At 40.0% G+C, this 22,439-nt stretch overlaps 3 protein-coding genes across 5 annotated transcripts; 1 reads left to right on the top strand and 2 right to left on the bottom strand.

Moving 5' to 3' along the window:
• Positions 1–1,176: 1,176 nt before the first annotated feature.
• LOC100707217 (long-chain-fatty-acid--CoA ligase ACSBG2) lies at positions 1,177–12,512 on the bottom strand. Of its 3 annotated transcripts, none has more exons than XM_005459781.4 (15): positions 12,369–12,512; positions 11,162–11,233; positions 10,669–10,862; positions 9,512–9,795; positions 8,530–8,618; positions 7,794–7,914; positions 7,544–7,624; positions 7,320–7,469; positions 6,275–6,442; positions 6,009–6,190; positions 5,133–5,363; positions 3,583–3,800; positions 2,404–2,543; positions 2,070–2,313; positions 1,177–1,801 (listed from the first exon to the last, which is right to left on the bottom strand). In XM_005459781.4, the coding sequence occupies exons 2-15, from the start codon at positions 11,203–11,205 to the stop codon at positions 1,710–1,712; spliced, it is 2,238 nt and encodes a 745-aa protein (XP_005459838.1). In that variant the 5' UTR covers positions 11,206–11,233; positions 12,369–12,512; the 3' UTR covers positions 1,177–1,709. The 3 variants fall into 3 exon arrangements, with proteins under 3 accessions (XP_005459838.1, XP_003455309.2, XP_025752716.1); XM_003455261.5 differs by having other exon boundaries at positions 11,162–11,230; positions 12,369–12,503; XM_025896931.1 differs by lacking the exon at positions 12,369–12,512 and having other exon boundaries at positions 11,162–11,319.
• A 1,662-nt stretch (positions 12,513–14,174) lies between these two features.
• hint2 (histidine triad nucleotide binding protein 2) lies at positions 14,175–16,648 on the bottom strand. Its single transcript, XM_003455286.5, has 5 exons — positions 16,409–16,648; positions 16,050–16,187; positions 15,853–15,957; positions 14,531–14,603; positions 14,175–14,443 (listed from the first exon to the last, which is right to left on the bottom strand). Exons 1-5 carry the CDS (start codon positions 16,493–16,495, stop codon positions 14,352–14,354), a joined length of 495 nt encoding a protein of 164 aa, XP_003455334.1. The 5' UTR covers positions 16,496–16,648; the 3' UTR covers positions 14,175–14,351.
• Positions 16,649–17,036: 388 nt separating this feature from the next.
• Positions 17,037–22,361, top strand: mrps30 (mitochondrial ribosomal protein S30). The gene is made up of 5 exons (XM_003455287.3): positions 17,037–17,713; positions 18,114–18,259; positions 18,858–18,963; positions 19,546–19,722; positions 21,390–22,361. The coding sequence occupies exons 1-5, from the start codon at positions 17,140–17,142 to the stop codon at positions 21,647–21,649; spliced, it is 1,263 nt and encodes a 420-aa protein (XP_003455335.1). The 5' UTR covers positions 17,037–17,139; the 3' UTR covers positions 21,650–22,361.
• Positions 22,362–22,439: the final 78 nt, after the last annotated feature.

Genomic DNA, 22,439 nt, shown 5'->3' with positions numbered 1-22,439 from the left:
GCTCAGTTGAACAGACTCTCTCTGGCCAAAATGCCATCTTTATCTGAAACATTGCTCTGAAGTAAGATTCAAGAAAACAAGTTTATCCAAGGATGTAATCTGATTTGTCGGTAAGTGGAAAAGCGGGCATATTATTACAGTTTGTCCTTAAGACACCTCTGTGTGCAGTTGACATGTGATCTACCATGCAAGTCCTGAAATTAGGCCCAGCTAAATGTAGCTTGTGTTTTTTCCCATGCTTTAGGTGTTGCCTCTGGCTTTGTTGCCTGCAATTATGCACAGTCTCGCTACTCATGCACTTAAATATCCCTAATCTAGCTGGATCTTTTTGGTAATGAGGCTGTCCACACTTTAAGAGTTAAACTGGAGCCTGTGAAGCTTTTCTTTATTCGAGTCCAAGAAGTTTTTCTTTGTTTGTTTTTGTTTTGTTATTTTAGAAGGGCTGAGAAATGTAGCAAGTCATTATTGCATTATTGGCTCAGTGCTAAACTGACAGCTTCACAGCTCCCCGAGTCTTCAGTTGCTCCAAAATACATCAGGTGGGGTAGTGAGAGAAAGAAATCATATTTCTCCCATACTTGCTTCTCATCACTGGATCTGCCGCGCCTTCCTGAGCCTGGTTCTGCCTGAGCTTTCCTCCTGTTAAAAGGGAGTTTTTCCTTTCCACTGTCACCAAAGTGCTTGCTCATGGGAGGTTGTCCCATTGTTGGGATTTCTCTGTATTATTCCAGGTCTTTACCTTACAATATTAAGTGCCTTGAGGCAACTATTGTTGTGATTTGGCGCTAAGTAAATAAAATTGAATTGAGCTCTTTTCCTCACATATAAAGTCTTGAATAATCAGGTCCCATCATATCTCAAAGACCTTAAGATATCATAATTTCCACACTTATTCAGGTCTGGATCAGGTGACCCTGAGCCAGCTCCCGGTTATGCTGCTACAGGCTCAGGCTGATGAAGGATGCAGGGACCTGACCCTACCAAGAGCCCGGTTCTGCTGGAGGCCTCTTCCTGTTAAAGTGAAGCTCTTTTCTCTTTAGTAAGATTTTTACTAGTGAAATTGAAGGTCTGTATCCTTGAACTTCAGTCACTGAAGCATTTTTATAATGCATATACATACCTTTTAGTGAAACAATAGGCCATATACATTTTAAATATAGCACACAGAAAAGAAAATGCACTTTTTTTTTTATTACAGTTTGGTCATTTTTAATTGACAATCATGGAATATCTCAAAATAAATATTAAACTGTGTCAAACTGTACATGGAGAAGCACAAATGTAAAGTTCACAATTTGCACATGTGTGATTGGATAAATTCAAACTACTGATATTCATCTCACATTATAAAAATGGCTTTAATCTCCAGTCTTTGCCAGGTGGGATTACCTTTAGGAAACTGGCAATTAATGCTGTAAAACTCATTAAATACATACAGCTGCTTCAGGTATAAAATACATATCTTACATATCTGCATCCCTTTAAGCTACAGTGGGATTTATGATTCATGATATTTCCTTCAGAAACTGACAGACACCAAGCAGTATCTGTGTCATCATACAGTCTATATGTGGCATGTTCGAGTGATATGTTTGGCAAAATTTTGACTCTGACTTATGTGTTTTATTTACAAAAAGTATGTATGTCCATACATCTCTGGCTTCTGCCCATGTTTCCCATTACCTCCTCTCACCCCCGTGCAATGCACTCTATTGTTTCCCTGCAGCCACTGCATACATTTCATTTATTTTCTCCTGGTACATCTTCACAACAATGGGCCTCCTCAGTTTCATGGTGGGTCCTAGAAGGACAACAAAGAAAAGTAGGTTATTTTGATCTCATGATAAAGTTTAGCATTCCGCTGAGCTTAAAGAGATTAAATCACTGCTGAAAAGACTACACGGAAATGCTGTTTGGCAGTCACTCCAGTTACAAAACATTGACCTTGGTTAAAAATGATTAACAGTAAGTTAAAAAAAAAAACAGAAGCAAATACTTCCTTATTTTAAATGCCAGTACTACATGTACTAAACTTGTAGGAAAAGGAAAATAAATTTCAGATAGCTGACCCAGTTCTCCTCCGGTGACGGAGAAGTCTCGTTCCACTATATCCCACTTCTGGACTTTCTGGGCATTGGATGTTGATCGGGCATTAACACGCTCAATGCCAGCCTGAATGGCACTGTAAATAGCTGGCTCCTTATTGGCTGTAATCTCTGACACCTTGGTCGCTTTTACGCCGTGCTGCTGGCAAAATTCCAAAGCCTCTTGATTCAGCTCATCTGTGGGCTCGCCATTGTCATCCACGACACACTGCAGAAAGAGAAACATAAGTGGTAACTCTTTTTTTTTTTTTGCTTATTCAGCAACAGTGCCTGTATGCAGGAAGAGAGGATCATTTACTTTAAGTGTGAGCAGCATGGAGAGGAACTTGAGCTTGTCTCCAATTAGCATGGCGTTGCTGATGATGGGCAGTTCAGACTTCACTGCATCTTCAATGGGGACAGGAGGGATGTTCTCGCCACCCGCAGTGATGATGAGCTCTGTGCAGGAAAGACAAAAAGGCGTCACCTCTTATTAAGTTGGCGTATCTCAATATCTGGTTGTAGGGGTTTAAACAACTAGCAGTGAAGATAGCCAGTTCCACTCTTGACTTGACTTTTATGCACTCACTACACAAAAAAGTGTGATTACACAAAAATTCTGAAAAAGCATATTTTTAATTATGCTGATCAATATGTCCAAATCACTATTTTAATTTATTATACAAACAGATGGGGGTTAACTTGAGTAAAACGTCACTTCATGGTGTAAAAAAAGAGATGAAAAAATGTATAATGTACACTTTTCAAAACATAAGACGTTCTTCTACAGTGTGTGCTATTTCTTTTCCCAATAAGAGTTAGATTTTAATGCTGGTAGTGCTCAAATAATCAGATGGTAAATCTGTGGCGTGTTTGTGTCAGCTCCTCTGAGGTTGTATTATTAGGGTAATACTTCAACTACTGTTAAAGCTAAGGTAGCTTTAACAACTTTATATATGCTCACTGTCGCTTTATTAGGCACACCTTGCTACTACTGGGTTAAACCTATTTTTGCCTTCAGAACGAATGAACTTTTCTCTCTGAGCAAGGTGCTAGAAACAGGACAGCAGTTTGAAATGATTTATGCTTTGTGACATGGCATGTTTACCCACTGGATCATAAAGGACAGCAAAAACACTCAGGAAAGCTTTGGATGCTCAGTGATCTAAAGTGTGCCAAAAAATATTAAAACACCATTACACTCCAATATTCTGTTGTTTGATGTAAATTGTAGCCTCAATTTCCTGTAGTGGGATGACAGGAATGGCCAAGGCGTGGTTTTCTGCTGCGGTAGTGATTCAGAGTTGCTATTCTGCATACCTTGGTTCTTCTTAGTGCTTGAACTAGGAAATAGGAAAGCATTTCTGAACTTGTTTAGAAACAGGCTCAGCTGTTTTGTTGCCAGTGGCAGTCAATAGAAGTGTAATAAGTGTGTCACATCTATAACCTAAATGTGTCTTTTGGTGCATTTTCTCCCAGGCTCAGAGCTATAGCTTACCCTTGATCCTTCCTGTGATATACAGAAAGTCTTGTTCATCGTGTCTTCCCAGGTCTCCAGTGTGCAGCCAGCCATCCTCATCCAAAGCCTCTGCGGTTTTGTCTGGCATGTTCAGGTAGCCCATGAAGATATTACGACCCCAGAAACAGATCTCTCCATTCCCATCCGCATCTGTATTCACCAGCTTTACCTTACAGCCTATCATCACCTTTCCACAGCTGGAAAGACAAATCAAAAGCCAGTGATGTGACCAGAATCTGCAGTAAAACTTTTAATTGAGCACATAGAAATCAGAGCAAAATAACACAAATCTGGCTTATATGATCATTTAACAATTTAAGGAGATGGTTGTACTCCTAAAAACAACAATAACTCCTGGCCCTGACACCCTTTTTTTACATTATTGACTTTTTACAGTAAGAAGCTCCGTAACCAAATTAAATATTTTAATACGGTTGGAAAAACATTTTGAAATTGCGTCTGATTTCTGATGCTTTAGTCTAAACGAACCATCCTCATTTTTATTTAGACGGGAAGTATGAATATATAAAGAGCTGTGGCTGCCTCATGAAAAAGAGAGATCATCTGCAGACTGCAGAGATATTTGAAATAGCACATGGTAATAATTGATAATGGAGTCAAAAAACTAATCATCACACAAATGACTGTAACAAATAAGCTAACTAAAAATATATAAAATATACAAAAATACAACAGAAAGTGTCACAGAAAGAGCCCAGTTAAGCAGAAACATAGAGGTTGTGTCATATTTTTTTTAATGTTTTTTACATGTAAACAGATGTCTCCTCGGGCTTTTAGGACTTATTCTTATGCTTTTAAGTATGTTTTGCTCTTTTGCATACAGTTTTTTTTATTATTATTATTTTAGAGTATTTCTTCCCTCTATTTATGTAGAGCAATGTCATACAAACTTCCCCTTCACAATAAAAGAGTTCAATTTACTTCTGCTCTATGTTGAATTTATTAGAAAGCTTGTATTTTATACTCAGGCTGTTTAACCAAATATAAGGTTGTTGTAAGTTCCTGGTAATATGGGGATTACCCTGTAACTAGTTTATCCAGTAGGCAATGATAGCAATGTCAGCACAGGACCACATGGGCACTTGTAATATACCTGCTTATCTTTCAAGAAATATGCCTCTGCAGCCTTCCTGAGTTCTACAGAGCTTGAAGTGCCTTTCAAGCTCAGCACAAAAACAAACTCCAATAAACGCACTGTTCAGCACCAAGAAGCAGACAAAGTTAAGTTTGTAAAAACAAAATCAGAGCTGGAAACAATGAATCTAGGACTTCAGATGGACTGAAGTGTTGATTCAAAGAAGTTTTGTTGCTGTGATTGAAATAAACAGGCAACTGCTAAGAAGTCTATTTCCTTATTAGATGCTGTCAGTTTGTTGTTTACAATTTATTACGTTGCTATAATCTATCAGGCATGCTTGATGAAAAACAAGCATGTATCACCTTCAACACAATATTTTTTGACACCTGCTTTAACCACAATCCAACACTTCAGTCATGTCGATGTCTACCTTGTGACGCGGTATTCATTGATGGAGACGGTGTGAGGGCCACAGCTTTCACTCATGCCATACAGCTCTTTCACAGGGATGTTCAGGCTCATGAAGTAATCCAGAGTGTCTTTGGTGATCGGTGCAGCTCCAGTGCAGCATATCTTGCAGCGGTCCAAACCCAAAGCAGCACGCACCTTCTTGAAGACCAGATTATTAGCCAGCATGAAGCCCCACGGCACCTGATTCTTTCTGTAACACACAAAACAAACCAATATTTTATCAAAATTATTGAGGATCTTTTTTGTTTAGGAATAATGAACTTAACCGAACTTTAAATATGATTTTAAATAAGGTTTTCCCAGGTAAAGCTGAGCATCATTGGCCGTAGTGCAAAACACCTGGCCAGTGTCTTGCATGATTTTTTTTCCACTCTCTTTTTCCTTTTATTTCTTTAACCAACACAAAGTAATTTGAGAACTGACCAGCATCGCAGCCTAAAGCACCTTCTTTTATGTTGTGCAGACCTGATTGGCCTCACCCTGCTGGGTTATCCTGCAGCCCTGGTTTGAGACTTTCAGCTTCTCTTCATGTTTCTTGCTTTGTTTTGTAATTTTATAATTTATTTATTCTGTCCTCTTGTACACTGTGCAAGTTTCTTAATGCTAGTCTTGTTTCTTAAATTATTCTGTAAGTAATCCGCTCACAGTGTTTGGGGGCTTGTCCGAGTTACTTAAAAACTGCTTTGAGAAAGGCAAATTTACTACAGTTCTCAACACTATGAGATGGACAAATAAATCTTTCTATGTGTTATGAATGTCATAAAGGGATGGCCTGGGGATGTTAAACTGTACAAGCATGTGACGTGTTCTTCTAAAATCCCTGCCGCTGTCTCACCCATTCATGACACTGTAGCTGTACTGCAGGCCGATGGACTTGGCAAAGTCGGCCACTCTCTTCTTCATCGGAGATGCTTTGGCTCCCGCAGCTTTCATCTTCTCCTCGATCTTCTCCCACACACGAGGAACTCCCAGGAAACAAGTTGGGCGAACCTCTTTAAGTGTGTTTACTAAAGAGCCCTGGAAAAATTAATGGTTATTACAGTCAAATATGTTTAGTCATAGTTAATGTTTCCTTTTGCATGAAGTAATAGTCATGCTTACTTTAAGGGCATCTGGGTCTGCAAAGTAGATGGTCCCAGCAAAGCCCATGCAGACCCAAATATCAACCATCTGGGCTGCGACGTGGCTGAGTGGCAGGTAACTGACCAGGATCTCCTCACCGCCTTTTGCTTTTAATATGGTACATCCCATATGGGCAGTCCATGTTATCTGCACATTTAAAAGTGGGGATAAAGTCAGCAGGTATTTTCTTTCGCCAAATATTTGTCTTGAATCTTTAGAGTACACGTCAATAAACTCCTCTCACACATTGATCGATACAACATTATGAAATTACAGTAGAAGAACTCGCCAGATTATATAAAAGCTCTGTAGTTGAACCATTAGTGCTATGGTTTAACATAGTTAAAAGCTTGTCCTTACATCCTACAGCCTGCATGAGATATGCTGCAATAATTCAGCTTGTAGTGCAAATTCAATTTTATTTATGTTTATTAAAGGTGCTAGAACTAAGCTAATGAAGTGAAAACTGCAGTTTTATAATGAACTATTCCAGATGCAAATGAAACATAAAAAATAGAGCACAAATACTTAAAAAGCAGTAAATTGGCATAAGACTACCTCTCTATCAAAGTTTTTATTATTTCAGTTTGGTATGTTTTCATATGTTATGTGAGGTGTAACATTTTGCTCTCTCTTGCAATGATAAAAAAATAAATCTTTCAAAATTTACTTGATCCAGATCTTTGAAAGTTGTTCATTTCTAACTTGAATCTGGCTCGACTTCAGATAAAATGTTTATGTAAATCCATCCACAAATTCTTAATTATGCTAACAAACAAACTGAGCCAGTCATTTTGGCTAATCTCCTTGGAAGAGGTGAACGCTTCTACGTGAAATTTGTGATTTTTCTGACTTTTGATCATTTAGAACAAGACAGAAAAAAGCTGTAATCTAAGCCTTAACAACTTGATGGCTACTTAATAAAATGAACAGTATTCAAAGACTTTTCAGTTCAATCTTAAATCTTAAAAGCCAATACCTTTTAGAAGCAGAGAGAGAGAAATCTCTTGTCAGGGCTACTCACATTGTCATGGCTCAACATGACTCCTTTAGGGTTGCCAGTGGTTCCAGAGGTGTAGATGAGGGTGCAGCACTCATTGGGCCGAAGACTGTCAATCACAGCATTCAGCTGCTCATCGGGCACGTCCTCTCCCAGCTTCATGAACTCTTCCCACTACAGAAATAAGGAGCTTGAATCAAAACAGTGCATCAATGATAAGTAAATAAATGTTTGCTATGTAGACGTACTGTATACAGGAACGGTGCTTTCTGCTGTAGCTCGCCTTTGTACTGAACAATGGCTCTCAGATGAGGTAGATGATCTTTAACCTGTTAAAAGATACAAAGATAACATGTGAAGACAGAACCTTTTCTATCTTTACAAACATTTTATACAGACCAAGAAAACTATTAAAAAATGCCATAAAATGCTATATCACAAATAATACATGTATTACTTTATAAAGAGATGGTGGTGAATTAAGATTGAACTCCTGACCTGCAGGATTTTGTCGAGCTGTTTCTGATTCTCCACAACCAGGACATTGGCCTCGCAGTTGGCAGCCACATACTGACAGGCCTCTGGTGAGTTTGTGGTGTAAATCCCGGCTGCCAGCCCTCTAAGGGACAAACAATTGCTTGAGCTAAATATTTCCTTGTATGACTCACTGTCATTAGTTACCAGTTTGGCTACAGCTTGATGTGAAGTGGAAAATAATTATATATTTTGTTTGGTGAACAGAAGTGAGTATTTTTTTAAACTGTAGATTAAGCAAGAAAAACTAACTAAAGTGAGGGGTGGTTACGCCTATCCCAGCTGGCACAGGGCGAGAGGCAGCCAACAGAGACAGGCAGACGGCCTTTCACAATCACACTGATTATAGAATCAAAACTTAACCTGACCCTGTCCCATGTCTTTAGATTATGGGACACAAATAGAATTCATTGGAGGAATTCTATTTGTGCACTTGTGCAGTTTGTGGAGGCGTCCAAACTGCACAAGTTGAATGTCCCTTAGTACTTCCTGACAGCTTTAAAAAATGCCAAATATTACATCCACGTAATTCTAACTGAGCCTCATGTGGGTGGAGACACAAACAAAGGTTCTGAGATAAGAAAGGACAAAGATAAATGTGCATGTCAGATGAGACAGTGTAGAGGTAAAACAGGTCCAAAAATAGACTAATATCCATTTAAAATGTTATCAGATTCAGTTCCTTATAGAGTGATCTTACCCGGCCAAGATGCAGCCGATGTCTGAGATGAACCACTCAGCGGAGTTGAATCCCAGAATCCCTACACCATGGTAACGCTCCAGCCCCAACTGATAAAAACAAAGGACAGGTAGATGTTTTTAAAGAAGTAACTTTAATTACACAGCAGAGCAGGCGTATACCTTTGTTACTTCTACGTCTTGTTTCATTAGCCACTCCACTCACATGGGACACAGATATGGCTGTGAAACATAAAACGTAACACAAGCTGGGGATTTCACACACCCAAGTTTCCAGCACGCTATTCTCACATCAAGAAGAGTAAAATAAGAAGTGCTGTTTATAAAACCTGGGCCAGGAGTTAAATGATTTATGCAGGCTTCAGTTCAAAAAGTATTGCTCAGTTACATAAACACAACTTTCTAATTAAAAACAACCACAAAAAAAAAAAAAACGGAGTCGATGTTTATTTAAATCATAATTCTAACAATTATTTGGTTACTTTGTTTCTAATTCAGAGCATTTGATGACTTAAAAGTGCTAAGTTTGCGCTTTAAAGGAACACAAGTGTCAAATCCTCTAAGCGCCTGGGTTTGAGGTTAATGCAGGAGGCAACAAAGACCTTTTAAGGCCAAAGAGCAAGAACGGGTGCAGGAAAGGTCTAAGGGAGAATCCCTGGGAGTGATCCCCAGTATCTGCTGATCTCTTGGTTAAAAATGACAACTCTGGCAACTTAGTTTACAACTAACTGTGTGAATGAATGACAACAGTATACCTTAAAATGAATGACTGCAGTGTATGCAAAATAAATGCTTAAATTATTTCATTATTTCACAATTCTTAAAATCCAACTTTACTCTATGAAATAATGTTTAAGGCAAATTAATAACATACTAAAGATCTACGACTGCCAAAATAGTTTCTTTGCACTATATTTAAAGTTCACTGAAGTATAATTTTTGTTCAACAGATGCAGGACAATTTGCAAAACAAGCAAACAAACCTTGAGAAAACTTTTCGCAGCTGCACGACACTGCTCGTAGTATTGGTTCCAGGTTAGAGTCATCCACTGGCCATCTTTTTTGGAAACCAAAGCTGGATGATCCCCATACTTCTCGACTGTCTCCAGGAACATCTGATGGATGGTGATAGGAGTCTCTGAGCCTGGCCCTGAATCCTCCATCCTCAGCCTCACTGCCTGCTCTCTGCCGCTGCTCCATAACAGGTCAGCTGGGGCTAGATTTGTTGCCAAATGGGCCGTCGACAGGGGAACTGCCTTGGGTTCTTCTGTATTGGGAGAACAAGGGCAGTTGCATATACTCTCCATGAATCACAAGTCAAAAGACACAGCTAGTCAGGTGTGTCACAGGACTGCAGATATCTCTGTGCTCTCCGTGGGTGAGTTACTATAATGCGCAGTGTGCAGTGAAGCCTCTGCTGTTATCTGAGCTGAAACAGGAAGTTCCACATTACAGATGCATACCTACCAAGCAGGTTCAGTCAGAAGAAGCCATGTAATTTTAGTTACAGGACTGAATGAGCACAAAAACAACATACTGAATTCTGACATCCAGTGAAAATTCTCGACAGTGTTTCACGTGGTTTTAAAAGGCGTGTTCAAGATGATCTTTAGCACCCCAGTAATTCTGTATGCTTCCGCATTCCTAAGAAATTGTAAAGCCTTGCAGCCATCTGTCTTTATGCAAGAAGAGATAAAAAAAAATAAAACTACATTTTTTTCAGCAGTTTTTTTTAAAGTGTTATTGTCTTTTTTGTTTTCATATTTCCCAGAAGTTTCTTTTCCTTCCAGCTTGCGGTCATTTTATGTCTGAAAATATCTAAAAATGATATTTATTTTCTTGTTTCTCCACAGAGTTGGTTATATCTTCCCGTGCGTTTTGACATTTAAAGTGACAAAGTTTATTCAAATTTTTTTTTTTACAGTTTGCAAATGCTTGTACGTGTTCAGCCTTCTCATTGAAAATAATTATTTGAATCAACCTAAAACAAGATAATAAACAGAATTTGTTGAAAAGAAGTGTTTTTATCCACTCTGGTTTCTTATGTGAAAAACTTTGCGGTTTACACTCAAGGACAGACAATTTTCTTTTAGTTTTGAGGCATTTTCTCATACTGTTACCATCACCATTTCACCCTTACCTGTGGAAAATCCTTTAGTAGCTCCCTTCTGCTCAGACGACATGGGAGGCTGGGTCGGTAGCTCAGTGTTACTGGGTGGATGGGTCTTTGGAGCCAGTGTTGCACTGAAGTCGCCCGTCTTGGATTTCCCATTGAGGATTACAGATTTGTCAGTCTTTAAATCTGTGGCATCTGACTCAGTTTGAGCAGGAATGCTGGAGCAGACATTGAGATGACACGAATGAGAACTGATGATAATCGTGAAATCTAATTTTTCGATAGTTTGAAAAGAAGTGGTCCTATATTATCTGTTTGACCTGCCCAGGGACTACAGATGGAACCTAGCTAGTAGCTAAATCTGGTACAATGCATCTTTTCTCTTAGCAGATCAATGTTTTCTTTTATTTGTACATGATCCCTGACAAAAAAAGTGGAAATGAAATAAAAATGAAAAATGAAATGGATCAAATCTGCATACAAATCAAATTTTGTCCACTCATCTCTCTTTACATACCTTTCAATGTCACCGTCCATAACTGCAGGGCTATTGCTCTTCATAAATTAATTTTCTTTGAGCTTATGTCTGCTAGAAACAGAGAAGATGAAATTAGCATTAAAACCCTCCAGAAATCCTCCACTGAGGACTCTCCAAGCAGTTAAGATTATGATGAAACAGCATCACTCCACTCATTTATATGTGACTGACATTCACCAAAGTCAGTGCAACAGGTCACAGCCAACAGGTCACAGCATGTGCTGCCAATCACACACGCATGTTGAAACTGCTAGTATTGCAGCAAGAACCATTGCTAAATCCACGTACACTTATACTTTGTCTCCAAGCAGAAGCACCTTTCACCCAGATAATCGTGAAAGTGCTGCCATTGCCAGTTAACATACTGAGTAACAATCGTGTCAGACTTAAAATAACTCTTCCTTGCTCTGTGCTGCACACAGTGAATGAATGCCCTCTAATGTGAATATTTAGCAACAGCAGAAACAATTGAAAAATCTTCTGCAGATATTTTCCTCCAAGTTCAATTAACTGCACCAATAAAAGCAATCAGCCTTTGTGCAGGGATATAACAACAATAAATCTGATAATGAGTGTTGCACCAGATGGTTAACAAATGCTGACTTTGTAATAAAGATTGAAATCTGTCAAGATAGCACGATCTCAGTCCAACCTCAAAATTTCAAGATGGCCCTTGACAAGATTTCTCTGGACCAAAGTTCATAAACTTACAAAACTGCAGTTTGGCAATATTAAGTAGCAGAGGAAAGATCTTTGCTCCAGATTATGTAAAAACTTAATAAACTGTCCTGTGATGCAAAACAAGTAGATTTTAGCCTCATCGGTTACTTGGTTCTCACATTACACAGAAAAACAACTTAACTACCAAAAATGCATTGGAAAATCTATAAAACAGCAGCAGTGAGAGATGTTAACTCTCTGTGGATGAGCCCTGCTCACATCTACAGCTACGTTTCAGTCATATGTTTGACTTAACACATTCACCATACATCTCCAGAGCCGTGTTTAATCTGCAGTGTACATACTCAGTGAGGAAAAACAGAAAAAACAGCAGAAACAAGTCTGAATTTCTATGAGTAAAAATAAATCTTTATACACATCCTTCAATCTAAATAGCAGTTTATTCTTTTCTCACTTAACACGTTCAAAAGACATAGAAATCTCTCCTCTAGAAATGACATCCTACCTTCTCTGCTGACAGACCCAAGTGGCATCAACTTCAAGGCTGCAGTCAGGTGTAAGACAAAATTGCATCAACCTTTGCTCAATGCAGGTTCACAGATGTTGCCCCCTGGGGTAAGTATCAACGCACAGGGGATTTTGATAAGATCAACGTGTACCTTGGTCTCACGAGACTTGCACAATCCTCTCAACACCTCCTGCAGAGGTTGTGTCGACCAGATAGAGCTGCACAAGGAGAACTGGCTAAAAAAACTTTTGATTTGTACTAAAAAGAAGTGAGTTTGTTTCAGTGGGTTTCAGATCTGCGTGTAGCTTTGTTTGGAGTTTCTAACAGCTATAGGCACTGGTTATATTCAGTCACAGGATTAAGTGTCAAGCGTCCAATAAGATAACAAAGCTTTGGTGGGTGGGGGTATTATTAAAGTGTTTATTGTCTCAGTTAAACTTGTGATGGCGGTTATTATCACATGAAGGATGAGGCCGGTCATAGAATAAATGATAAAACTTGATGAGATCTCTCTGGGTTTATGAGGTGATACTTTGACCTAGCAAAAAACAACAACAACAACAACAGTTTTCAGCATAAGGACAACTTGTGCGAATATGGCTTCGTCCACCCGACTTTATTGGCACATCAAGAAAAAGGAGATATCAGCAATAAAAAAAAAAGGATGCATTCATTTAAAAAAATATCTTTAGTTCTTTTCTGAGATATAAAAAGAAATCAATAAGAAACTATAATGGAAAAGAAATTTTTAATCATTAACAGAGTCCTCTTTTAACCATCTTTTATCCTCCCTGTGACATTAAAGGCAGGCAACACTGTTTTCTAAGCAAATATAGGGGAAAGGTTATGCTTTTGACACACAGTTACCTTGCTCACAGGAACTAAGGTCGCTGAATCATACCACCTAGTCACACCATAGCCACTCCAACTGTGACTCACAGTGGTAGTCTGGGCACAAGCCATGTGTTTGAACCATTAATCAGGGGCTTCATCAGTGCCAGCAGCCATACCGACCAGACGGACACTAAAATACACACACAAAAATGAGCTGCAGGTAATGAATATTAGACTTCCTTCCTTTGAACAGGGTCCAATTTGTGATAAGGCTCCAGAGAGATAGTAATGGTTATTACATAATAGACCATATACATTTCTCTATTATGAAACTCTGGGTGTCACAATTCATTACAGTAAGGTCTCCAGTGGACGAACAATGCTGGCTTGTCTTCATTGGTTTCAAAAGAAAACAAATACAAGTTAAAAAGGTGTAGAGTACAGTCTGGGCAGGTCACTTGTATTTACTGTCTAGGTTTATTAGTTAATATATGCTTATATCGCACACATATATTTCCAGCTCCATTCCAGAGGTTATTCTATCCTGTGGGGGGCTGCAGGAGGAGGATTTTCCACAGCATGGCAACCTCAAACATTCTTGTTGTTAATGGTTTTTTAACTTCCATGTCGCTAAAGCATTAGTATATAATTAATCTTATCCTGGGCCTGGACGTAGCTCCTCAGTTCATTCGCTGTCTGAAATGAGCTGTTGAGAAGGTTTGAAGAGCAGGTGGGTGAGCTGCTGTGTGCCTGAGTAGACCATAGTAGGGATATCTGCTCTCAATGACATTCTGAAGATGCAAAAATAGGAATAAACTGCCTGAAGATGAGTGTTTCTGGGCAGAGTGAAGCATGAACTTTTCCTCGCACATATCTGACCTTGTTGTTTGGATCTTTGCTCTTTAATATGAGCTGCCACCACAGCAACACTATACTGACTTGATTAGAGATTAAAGAACTGACTCGAGCTTTATTGTTCCATAACAGAATGCGTCTTTATTTGCAGCCATATCAAACATCAACTTCTGACTTTTCATTTTTACACATTTTTTCAACATATTTACATTGACATCAGCTACGTGTACAAACAAGTATTATGCCATTATTATTGGATTAAACTGAGACACCACAGTAAATGTGAAGCCCTTATCCTGGTGGCCATTTCATCTGTCTTCCTCCCAGGACGTGGATGTGAAGGTGGTAGACGGACTGAGCACCGTGTTTCCCATCGTTGATCACTGGGAATTCAGTGTGGATGTAAACAAACAGTCCGTATAGTCACATTAATGTCTGGAGAATCATTACAGTAAAATGGCCTAACTTACCCACTCTGTATCCTTCGGTCAGAGATTCTTGCTTTGCCACATTTTTGGCAACAACCAATAAATGTCCCAAGAGCTGAAAGTGGAGAAAAGGAGAGCTGAAGAGATTATTTCCAGTCGATGGTAAGCTGTAGATGAAGCAGTTATGACTTCTTAAAGATGATTATTTAGTGTGTCCGGTCACAGAGGAGACCAAACTGGATGTGATTCCTGAGACCTACAGCAGGCTCATCCAACTAACTTCAGGACTGATCCAGGGATTTCTGAACTACTTCTAACATGGTAACTTGCTGTGATACTAACCTGCACTAGAGCAAGTTATGTTCCAGATCAGTAATCATCAGGTATGAAATCAACACCTACTGACCACTCAGACCTCCAGAAAATAGCGTCACCTTTCGTGAAGGATCCCTCAGACGTCTGTGCTGTTCTAGAGTTTTTTAAATATCGTCTGAAGTCTTTGTCTTTTGGTAATGAGCACCAATAATAACAACAGATTCATACAAGAAAATATTTGTTGATTTGGGTTTTTTTTTTTCCAATTTTACAACAATGTTATTGCTCTATAAGTGTTACTATCAAATCCTATTTGTGCTTGTTGATTTTTTTTATCTGATTTAAAACTAGTCTACGCCTTCTGTTTTTAGATTTCTTCTTTATTCTTAGACTGTTCAACAAGGGAATCTAGATAACAGCAGTAATATCTTTCTGTATATCTATCTAATCTGTGTTTGAATTTTTATCTGGAAGGCTGGACTCCTTTACAACTTCCCTGCCATATTATTTTATTTACCTGATATCTATTTAGGATTATAAGTTGCTTCCCTTGTGGGAAATATGAGGCTTCAGACCAGCCCACATTTGTTGCTGGTTATTTGATGTCAACACTGCCCATTTAATGCAAAAACACTCATACTGGTTGTTACATTAGGAAAGCCAGAAAACAAAAGAACATCTGGGCATATTTAACCTGCTCTTTGGTCCAAGACCAAGACCCTGGTCTAAGGCTACACTCTGGGTAGTACTGGTTTCAAATGAGGGAAAGGTAGCGCTTTAAGTGCTTCGCCTATAGATTTCTTCCATTGTTGTGACAACAGTTTGGGGTGAGCTGGTTCCTGAATACTATAAATTTGTAGCTAAAACAAGCTGTGCGGAAGTTGAGTATGCACAAACATCAATAAACCAGCTGTCTGCTGACGCTCTGGAAACTAATCTCACAGGCATGTCAAATAGTGACACTAGACTTATAATAAGGGAGCATGTGCTGCACAATCTCACTGCTTGTGACATGATCTGAGAGTCTAGACAAGAAAACAACAACTTACCTCAGCATCATCATCTTTGGCCTCACTTATTCTGGGAATAGGAATCCTTGGAATAACCAGGAAGTGAACAGGCGCCTGTGGGCTGATATCCCTGAATGCCAAACACTGATAAACAGAAAAAAAATCTTATATATGAAGGACTGAACTGCAAAAATGTAACCACAAAATGTTTATTTATGAGCTCAGGCTGTGCTTACCTTTTCATCCTCATAAATGATATCTGCAGGGATGCTTTTGTCGATCACTTTGGAAAAGATCGTTGGAGCTGGCGAACCGTACTTCTTGCTGGCCTCCTCTGCCAGCCTCACTTCGTCACTTTTGGTGCACAGGGGTCTCTGGGGGTGAACGACAGGCATGCATCACACATGGCAAAATCAAAAAGCTGCTTTAAGTACGTGTCGCAATGAAACCAAACCTCTTGGTGGTGGTGGGGCACTGCAAGCTCCCCACAGCCACCACCAGTAGGACAGGTATTGTCAACATGCTCTGCAGCAGCTAACGAAAGGAATATGTTGACAAGAATGACAACAGGACGGTTTATTTTGATAGCAGATACCTCGCTTCGACAAACATGGGAAAAACGGCTGAGCTTAGCCGCTCTCGTCCCGAACAATGGTGTCCGCAAAATCTGACGACAGTACATAGCTGGTCTTTACTGTTTTGGTGCAAATAATTCTGTGTCTATATATTTTTAAAGGCCGAACAGCCTGTTTATTGACAAAAATACCGCACCTAGCCAGAGTCGTTGCACCGTCCTAAAAGTCCAACTTTGACGGTGCCTTCAGGTACCCTCCTACCGATGGATTGCTCTTGTTGCATCAAATCTCTACTAGCGTCTGCCACCGTTTACAATAAGCTACATAGAAAATACACAGTGTAACACGAGTATGACGTTTTCGCTATAGTTTTGAATGATTATGGTGTCAAAGCTTAGCGAAAGTTTTAGATTTGTGCTCACGTTTTTAGCGCGTTCAACTACAAATTCCGAAATTTCTGAGTGAACGTAAAGGGACCATCTCTTACGCGATAGGGCTCCCTTCAAGAGCCGCAACGTTCTCTGACACTAAACATAATGTTAATACAAGCTAAGCTTTATTGAATTACACGACCACCAAACTGCCTCAAGTAAATGAAATAAAATGTAATGTTCTTTAATACCGGTCTAAGTTTTGACTTACTTTATGTAGGCGTTAGCATTCAGTTTGGCTCTTTTTTCTGCAAGGGGGCGCTGCTCTGAAAGACTGTTAGTTTGCGTGTCAACGAAAGTAAAGAAGAAGTTAAGCAAACATGGCGGCCCGCACACGGCTACCCTTGCTGTTCCCCAGAAACTTGTTTCCTTTCAGAAGCCAAAAGCTTGTTCACACTGAGGTTTCGGTCAAGGAGCCAGCGTACCCTCCAATAGTCCCCTCTCTAACGGCTAAAAGTAAATCTGCGCGGCGGCGACAGATTGAGGAACGGGTGAAGAAGATATGCGCCTCCTCCGTGGAGGACAAGCTGTCCCTCATCACTCGCATCCAGCGGGAGAAATTTGTAGTTTACCCTCAGACTTTCGCACGAAACGCGGACAGATGGTACCAGCACTTCACTAAAACAGCGTACATCCCGGGCCTGCCCGAGAAATTCACCCCGGGCTTGGAAAAGCCAGCAGCCGCGGTTCCGGGGATCGACGATGATGCGTTCGCGGACATACGCTCCTTGGTGACCCGTGTGATCCTGCAAGAGCATTGGCAAATTAGGAAGCGCAAGCCTTTCATGTACAGACACCAGGAGCAGGTGGTCGGACCTTTTCTGAGGAGCCTAATGTCTGGACTCACCTACAGTTTGGCTAAATACAACCCACTGCTGCAGCTGTCCAGTCTGGGTGTGTATGATGAAGTGGAAATAAAGACGCTGTAGTTAGTGGTGTGGATACCTTCAGGAAAATAAAGGCATTCATAGTGAACAACAGCGAGTTATATGGCAACAAACGTTCCAAGTAAATTTGTTGTTTCTGGCAAAAACAGAACTCTACTTGAGTGGCCCATTAAAATCTGAAACTTATATTACAAAAGTCCATCTTTTATTATAACAATCTTATAACTATTGCCAAAATAATACTGCGAAGATATTAACAAGTTTTATTGCACAAAACAAAAAGACAAGATGTTCCAGATAGCATGAAGTATGAGTGCATGAAGCAGATCAAGTACTAAGTAAAGCTTCCATGTTCTTCTACTTAACGATCCTCGTCCTCTAATGTATATCTATATGTGTTTTCTTAGATCTCAGTCCCCAGGTGAACTTTTATTGGAGGAGGGGTCAGAGAATTATCCCAAAGGGACATCGGAGACGCCGGCTTGAGCCAACCAGGTTCCAGATCGACGACCGCCCACACAGTCAGATCAGAGTAACCCAACAGTTGCCTCAGGTAAGCGTCCCTTTCAGACCACAGGAATTATGTAATAACAACAGAGATGCACAGTAAGGGTTTTTGTAGGCCTTGCATAGTGGGGAAAAAAGCACACAAACCACTTAAACTGATCAGTGACTGAAACATCTGCATCACTTTAGCGTCTTTTGTTTTACTTGGTTTTAAGTGAAGACTTAGGGTTAACTGGGCTTTTTCAGCAATGGAGATGTGGAGCCTGCAGAATGAGTGACTACTTCACTTCTCAGTGCTTATGTCTCTAAGATGATTTTATCACCAGCATGTCATATTTTATTAGTGTTTTTCATTGATGTTGTCATTGAATATTTAATTCTACATTATGCATCCCGATTCACACATTTAAAGTATAGCTTTTACTGCAGTTATATAGCAATTTTCTGATCTTGTCAAATACTCAATGGACTTAACTCAGAGTTCTGCAGCTATTTGTGTATATATTCAAGATTTTTACCACAAGGGGGAGTTTGGAGGAGACTGAATGGGCCCTTGGGATCTTGACGGCCTACACAGCTCAATTTAAGCCCAATTTGCAAGATAATTTGATTGAATTACTTTTTCATATCTTATTTACTTTTAGTTCATGCCGCTGGAAGCCTCCTATGCAGCTGAAGTTCCAGAGATCACGCTTCCTCCCAATGTGATGCCACTGTTCAGAAGGCAGTATGACAACAACATCTTCACAGGTGAAACAATGATGTCGGTCACGCAGGCTGTGCTAGCTGGTTCTAGACATGTTTTTCAGTCTAGTCAGTACATTTTCCTGGTTAGTAAACATGATCACATTTTTTTAATGTGATCATGTGATCATTCTTTGAATGTCCTCTCTCTCTTTATTATAATAAATCTGATTCTGTCGATCAGTCATGTTTGAACAGATTTTAATTGCAAGCTCAGTAAAACAGTCCGTGTAGGGAGCAAAGGACTGGCCACTCCCCCAAAGGTTAATACAGCAGGCTGATTTGTTCACAAATTGTAATTCTGGTCTCACTATCAGGTCATCAGGTTGATTTTTCTCATTATTCATTTACTGTAATGGTCAGTAGGGGGCGCCAGTGTGGAACTAACTGGTATTTAGAAAAAGTAAATAGTTTATTTTTTGAGTACAATTATTTTAAACCCAACCTTACTTGTTGTTAAAGTTTCCACTCTTATAACAAAGTATGATAATAATGTAGCTGTAGGTGGTTTTATATTTGAAGTTTTCATTATCACAGAGTGTTTCCTCTACTTTCTGTGTAAAACAAGCCTCTCTGTCTCATTTAAAGGTGCAAAGCTACCAGACCCAGCGTGCTATGGTCACACTCAGTTCCATCTGGTGCCCGACCGATACCACAGAGACCGGATGGCTCGGCAGCAGCAGGCTGACCAAGTGGAGGTTTTCCTCAGAGCCAACGCGCTCGCCAGCCTCTTCGCCTGGACAGGAGCTCAGGCCATGTACCAAGGTGAGTTCCTAACACAGCAAAGATGCAGCAGAACTGAGATGCTTTGTTTATAAAACATTATAATACATATTTATGTCTTAATGTAGTTGATTTATTTGGTTCGCTGTAGAGATTTAAAGACGTGTCAGAAAGTTAACAGAGCAAATGTTATTAAGAAAAGCTTTTTCTTTATGTTCAAGTTGGTTTCTAAACATTTTCTAAAAAGGTCACACACTCACCAGCCGCACAATTATATCTATCAGCATCTATCGGCAGCAATTCTGTGCATTTAGGCATGAAGATGCGGTCAAGACCTGCTAAAGTTCAAACCAAGCATCAAAATGAGGAAGAAAGGTGGTTTAAGTGAGTTTAAATGTAGCATGGTGTGGTTTGTTGTTCCTCATACACCAGAAACTTTTGAAATTCTTAAGTCAAACCAAAGTCTTTAGCATTTCTTAATACTAAGAATTCTGGTGTAACTATTTCCTTCAGCCTGGTCTTAGTATTTCAGAAACTAATGATCTACAAAGAAAATTCCAAAACAGAGAAAGTATCCAGTGAGCAGCTGGTTGAGGCAGGAGGACATTAGTCAGACAGCTTTAGCTGCAACAGTAACTCAGAATCCATCAGTCCTGAACTCTGCTGTGACATTCAGGTGGTAGAGTCAGACTACGACAAAGCATGGATCCATCCCACTCTGCTTTAACGGTTGAGCCTGGTAGTGGTGGTAGTGCAATGATGTGGGGGATATTTTAATAGCACACTTTGCTTCTTTTGGTACCATTTGAGCATCCTTTAAACATCACAGCCTGCCTGAGTATTGCTGAACATGTCCATCCCTTTATGACCACAGTGTACCCATCTTCTGATGGCTGCTTCCCATCACGAGGCTCAAATCACGTCAAACTGGTTTCTCGAACATGAAAATGAGTTCTCTGTACGCAAATGACCTCCACAGTCACCAGATATCAGTCCAATAGAGCACCTTTTGTATGTGTTGAAACGGAAGATTGACATCATGGATGTGCTGACTAATCTGCAGTAACGGTAGTGCGGTTGTGTCACTATTGACCATTCTGAGAAATGTTTCCAGAACCTTGATGAATCTGTGCCATGAAGACGTAAGGCAAAAGGGGATCCATCCACTTAGTAGCAAAGTGTACCTAATAAAGTGGCAGTGAGCGTTGTTTTGCTTTTTATTAGCCCGGCAGTGCTATAGTGTGTCTGATATCTCTGGGTCGGTGTCGACTTTCATAATTAATACTGGTCCAGAATCGTCATCGCAGCTGACCAATCACGTTCTGTGATGTCATAGCTTTGTGACTTTTGGGGGGAGATGTTTGCCTTTTTGCAGCAAAGCTTTCTGACCAAAAGTCTGATCATGCTTTAGGTTGAAATAAACCTTTTCAAAAACAATAACCAAGTGTTTAAGAAATGTAATATTAAGGGGTGTCTTGTTCCACCTGTGGACACGCAGTGTTATAGGACAAATCTATGACATATCCACTATGTTTAGTCTGTTTCCTCCAGAGCTGCAGAGCTAACAAAGCGACCGGTCAGTGGCATTACTCATGATGCTGCAGGAATAACGCTGATACAGGAATATCGGATTACTGCAGTGTCTACATTTGGCTTTAAATCTGAGAGAAGGCGTAGCTCGTGTTGACGCTTCCATCTCCCCGCTGTAGGTTTCTGGAACTACGAGGATGTCACCAGACCCTTCGTGTCCCAGGCCGTGATCACAGACGGCCACTTCTTCTCCTTCTTCTGCTACCAGCTCAACACAGTTGCGCTCTCTGTGGAGACTGACGCCGGCAACCCCAGGAAAAACCTCCTGTGGGGCACAGAGAGCCTGCGACTGTACGAGAGCGTGCAGGACGGAGAGGTGGTGGGACTGAACGACGGCGTCGTCAAGCTTCTGGTTCAGTTCTTCATGAATCAGCCGTAGTTGGTTTGAAAGGGGGGTGAAAATCTTTAGGCAGATTTCACTTAAGATTTTGTTCTCTAAAGTTTTGAAAGAGCAAGATAGGAGTAAAGTTTGCCAGTTTGTATGAAATGTAATGTTGAAAAAAGAAGAATCTGTATTCCTGTGAAAGTAAGTACTGAAAAAATACTGTGTACACATCCCTGATTATTACAGAGGCCTGAAAGATCACAATGGAAATTTGTGTGTGTGTTGGTTATAATACACTGAGAGTTAAGGGAAACATAGGAAGGAGCAATAATTTAACAAATATCTGGAGCCTCTTGGGCGAATCTGTTGTGTGAATACATATTTCTGACGACCGTCATCTCATCCTGGGCTGCTTCTGCGACAGACGTGTTGGTGGCACACAACAAGAGTTCAAAAATATAGTAGCTTCAACACGTTTAAGTAAATTCATTAACTCCAGCCACACTTAGCATGTCTCACACAGGCTGATGAACGAGCTGCTCTAGTTTTCTTTCTAAATGCAGTGATACAGATTTGTGCCTGAGAGTCGCAGCTGAGGGTGTGTCGCCCCTCGCTGTGGTCACAGCTACAACGGTCTACGTGATTGTGTCATGGTGCAGCTTAGCTTTTCTCCGTGGGGAAGAGGAAGTGTAAAAGTTATTCAGGAAAAAAAAAACATCCACTGTATTTATAGAAAAAATAATAAATGGCAGAATTTCAGAACTGACTCTTGTTATTGTTGCTTAATCCATCCTAAACTTCACTGATTTATTTTTCTGCTCACTGCTCTGCTGACGTGTTAACA

This window comes from Oreochromis niloticus, linkage group LG12 (genome assembly GCF_001858045.2).
Source record: "Oreochromis niloticus isolate F11D_XX linkage group LG12, O_niloticus_UMD_NMBU, whole genome shotgun sequence".
Taxonomy (NCBI): Eukaryota; Metazoa; Chordata; class Actinopteri; order Cichliformes; family Cichlidae; genus Oreochromis; species Oreochromis niloticus.
Note: the sequence above shows the minus strand (reverse complement) of the source record. Positions and strands in the feature narration are given on the sequence as shown.

What these genes read in the sequence shown, in the direction of transcription:
- LOC100707217 (XM_005459781.4), bottom strand. Translation starts at nt 11,205, where the DNA reads ATGAAGAGCAATAGCCCTGCAGTTATGGACGGTGACATTGAAAG. An exon ending in CTGCGAAAAGTTTTCTCAAG is followed by an intron (nt 8,619 to 9,511) that starts GTTTGTTTGCTT and finishes TGTTTTTATCAG; the next exon opens with TTGGGGCTGGAGCGTTACCA. An exon ending in AGCTACAGTGTCATGAATGG is followed by an intron (nt 5,364 to 6,008) that starts GTGAGACAGCGG and finishes TGTGTGTTACAG; the next exon opens with AAAGAATCAGGTGCCGTGGG.
- hint2 (XM_003455286.5), bottom strand. Translation starts at nt 16,495, where the DNA reads ATGTACTGTCGTCAGATTTTGCGGACACCATTGTTCGGGACGAGAGCG. An exon ending in CCAAAGATGATGATGCTGAG is followed by an intron (nt 14,604 to 15,852) that starts GTAAGTTGTTGT and finishes CTCCACTTTCAG; the next exon opens with CTCTTGGGACATTTATTGGT. An exon ending in GACCGAAGGATACAGAGTGG is followed by an intron (nt 14,444 to 14,530) that starts GTAAGTTAGGCC and finishes CTGAATTCCCAG; the next exon opens with TGATCAACGATGGGAAACAC.
- mrps30 (XM_003455287.3), top strand. Translation starts at nt 17,140, where the DNA reads ATGGCGGCCCGCACACGGCTACCCTTGCTGTTCCCCAGAAACTTGTTT. An exon ending in GCTGCAGCTGTCCAGTCTGG is followed by an intron (nt 17,714 to 18,113) that starts GTGTGTATGATG and finishes GTGTTTTCTTAG; the next exon opens with ATCTCAGTCCCCAGGTGAAC. An exon ending in TAACCCAACAGTTGCCTCAG is followed by an intron (nt 18,260 to 18,857) that starts GTAAGCGTCCCT and finishes ATTTACTTTTAG; the next exon opens with TTCATGCCGCTGGAAGCCTC.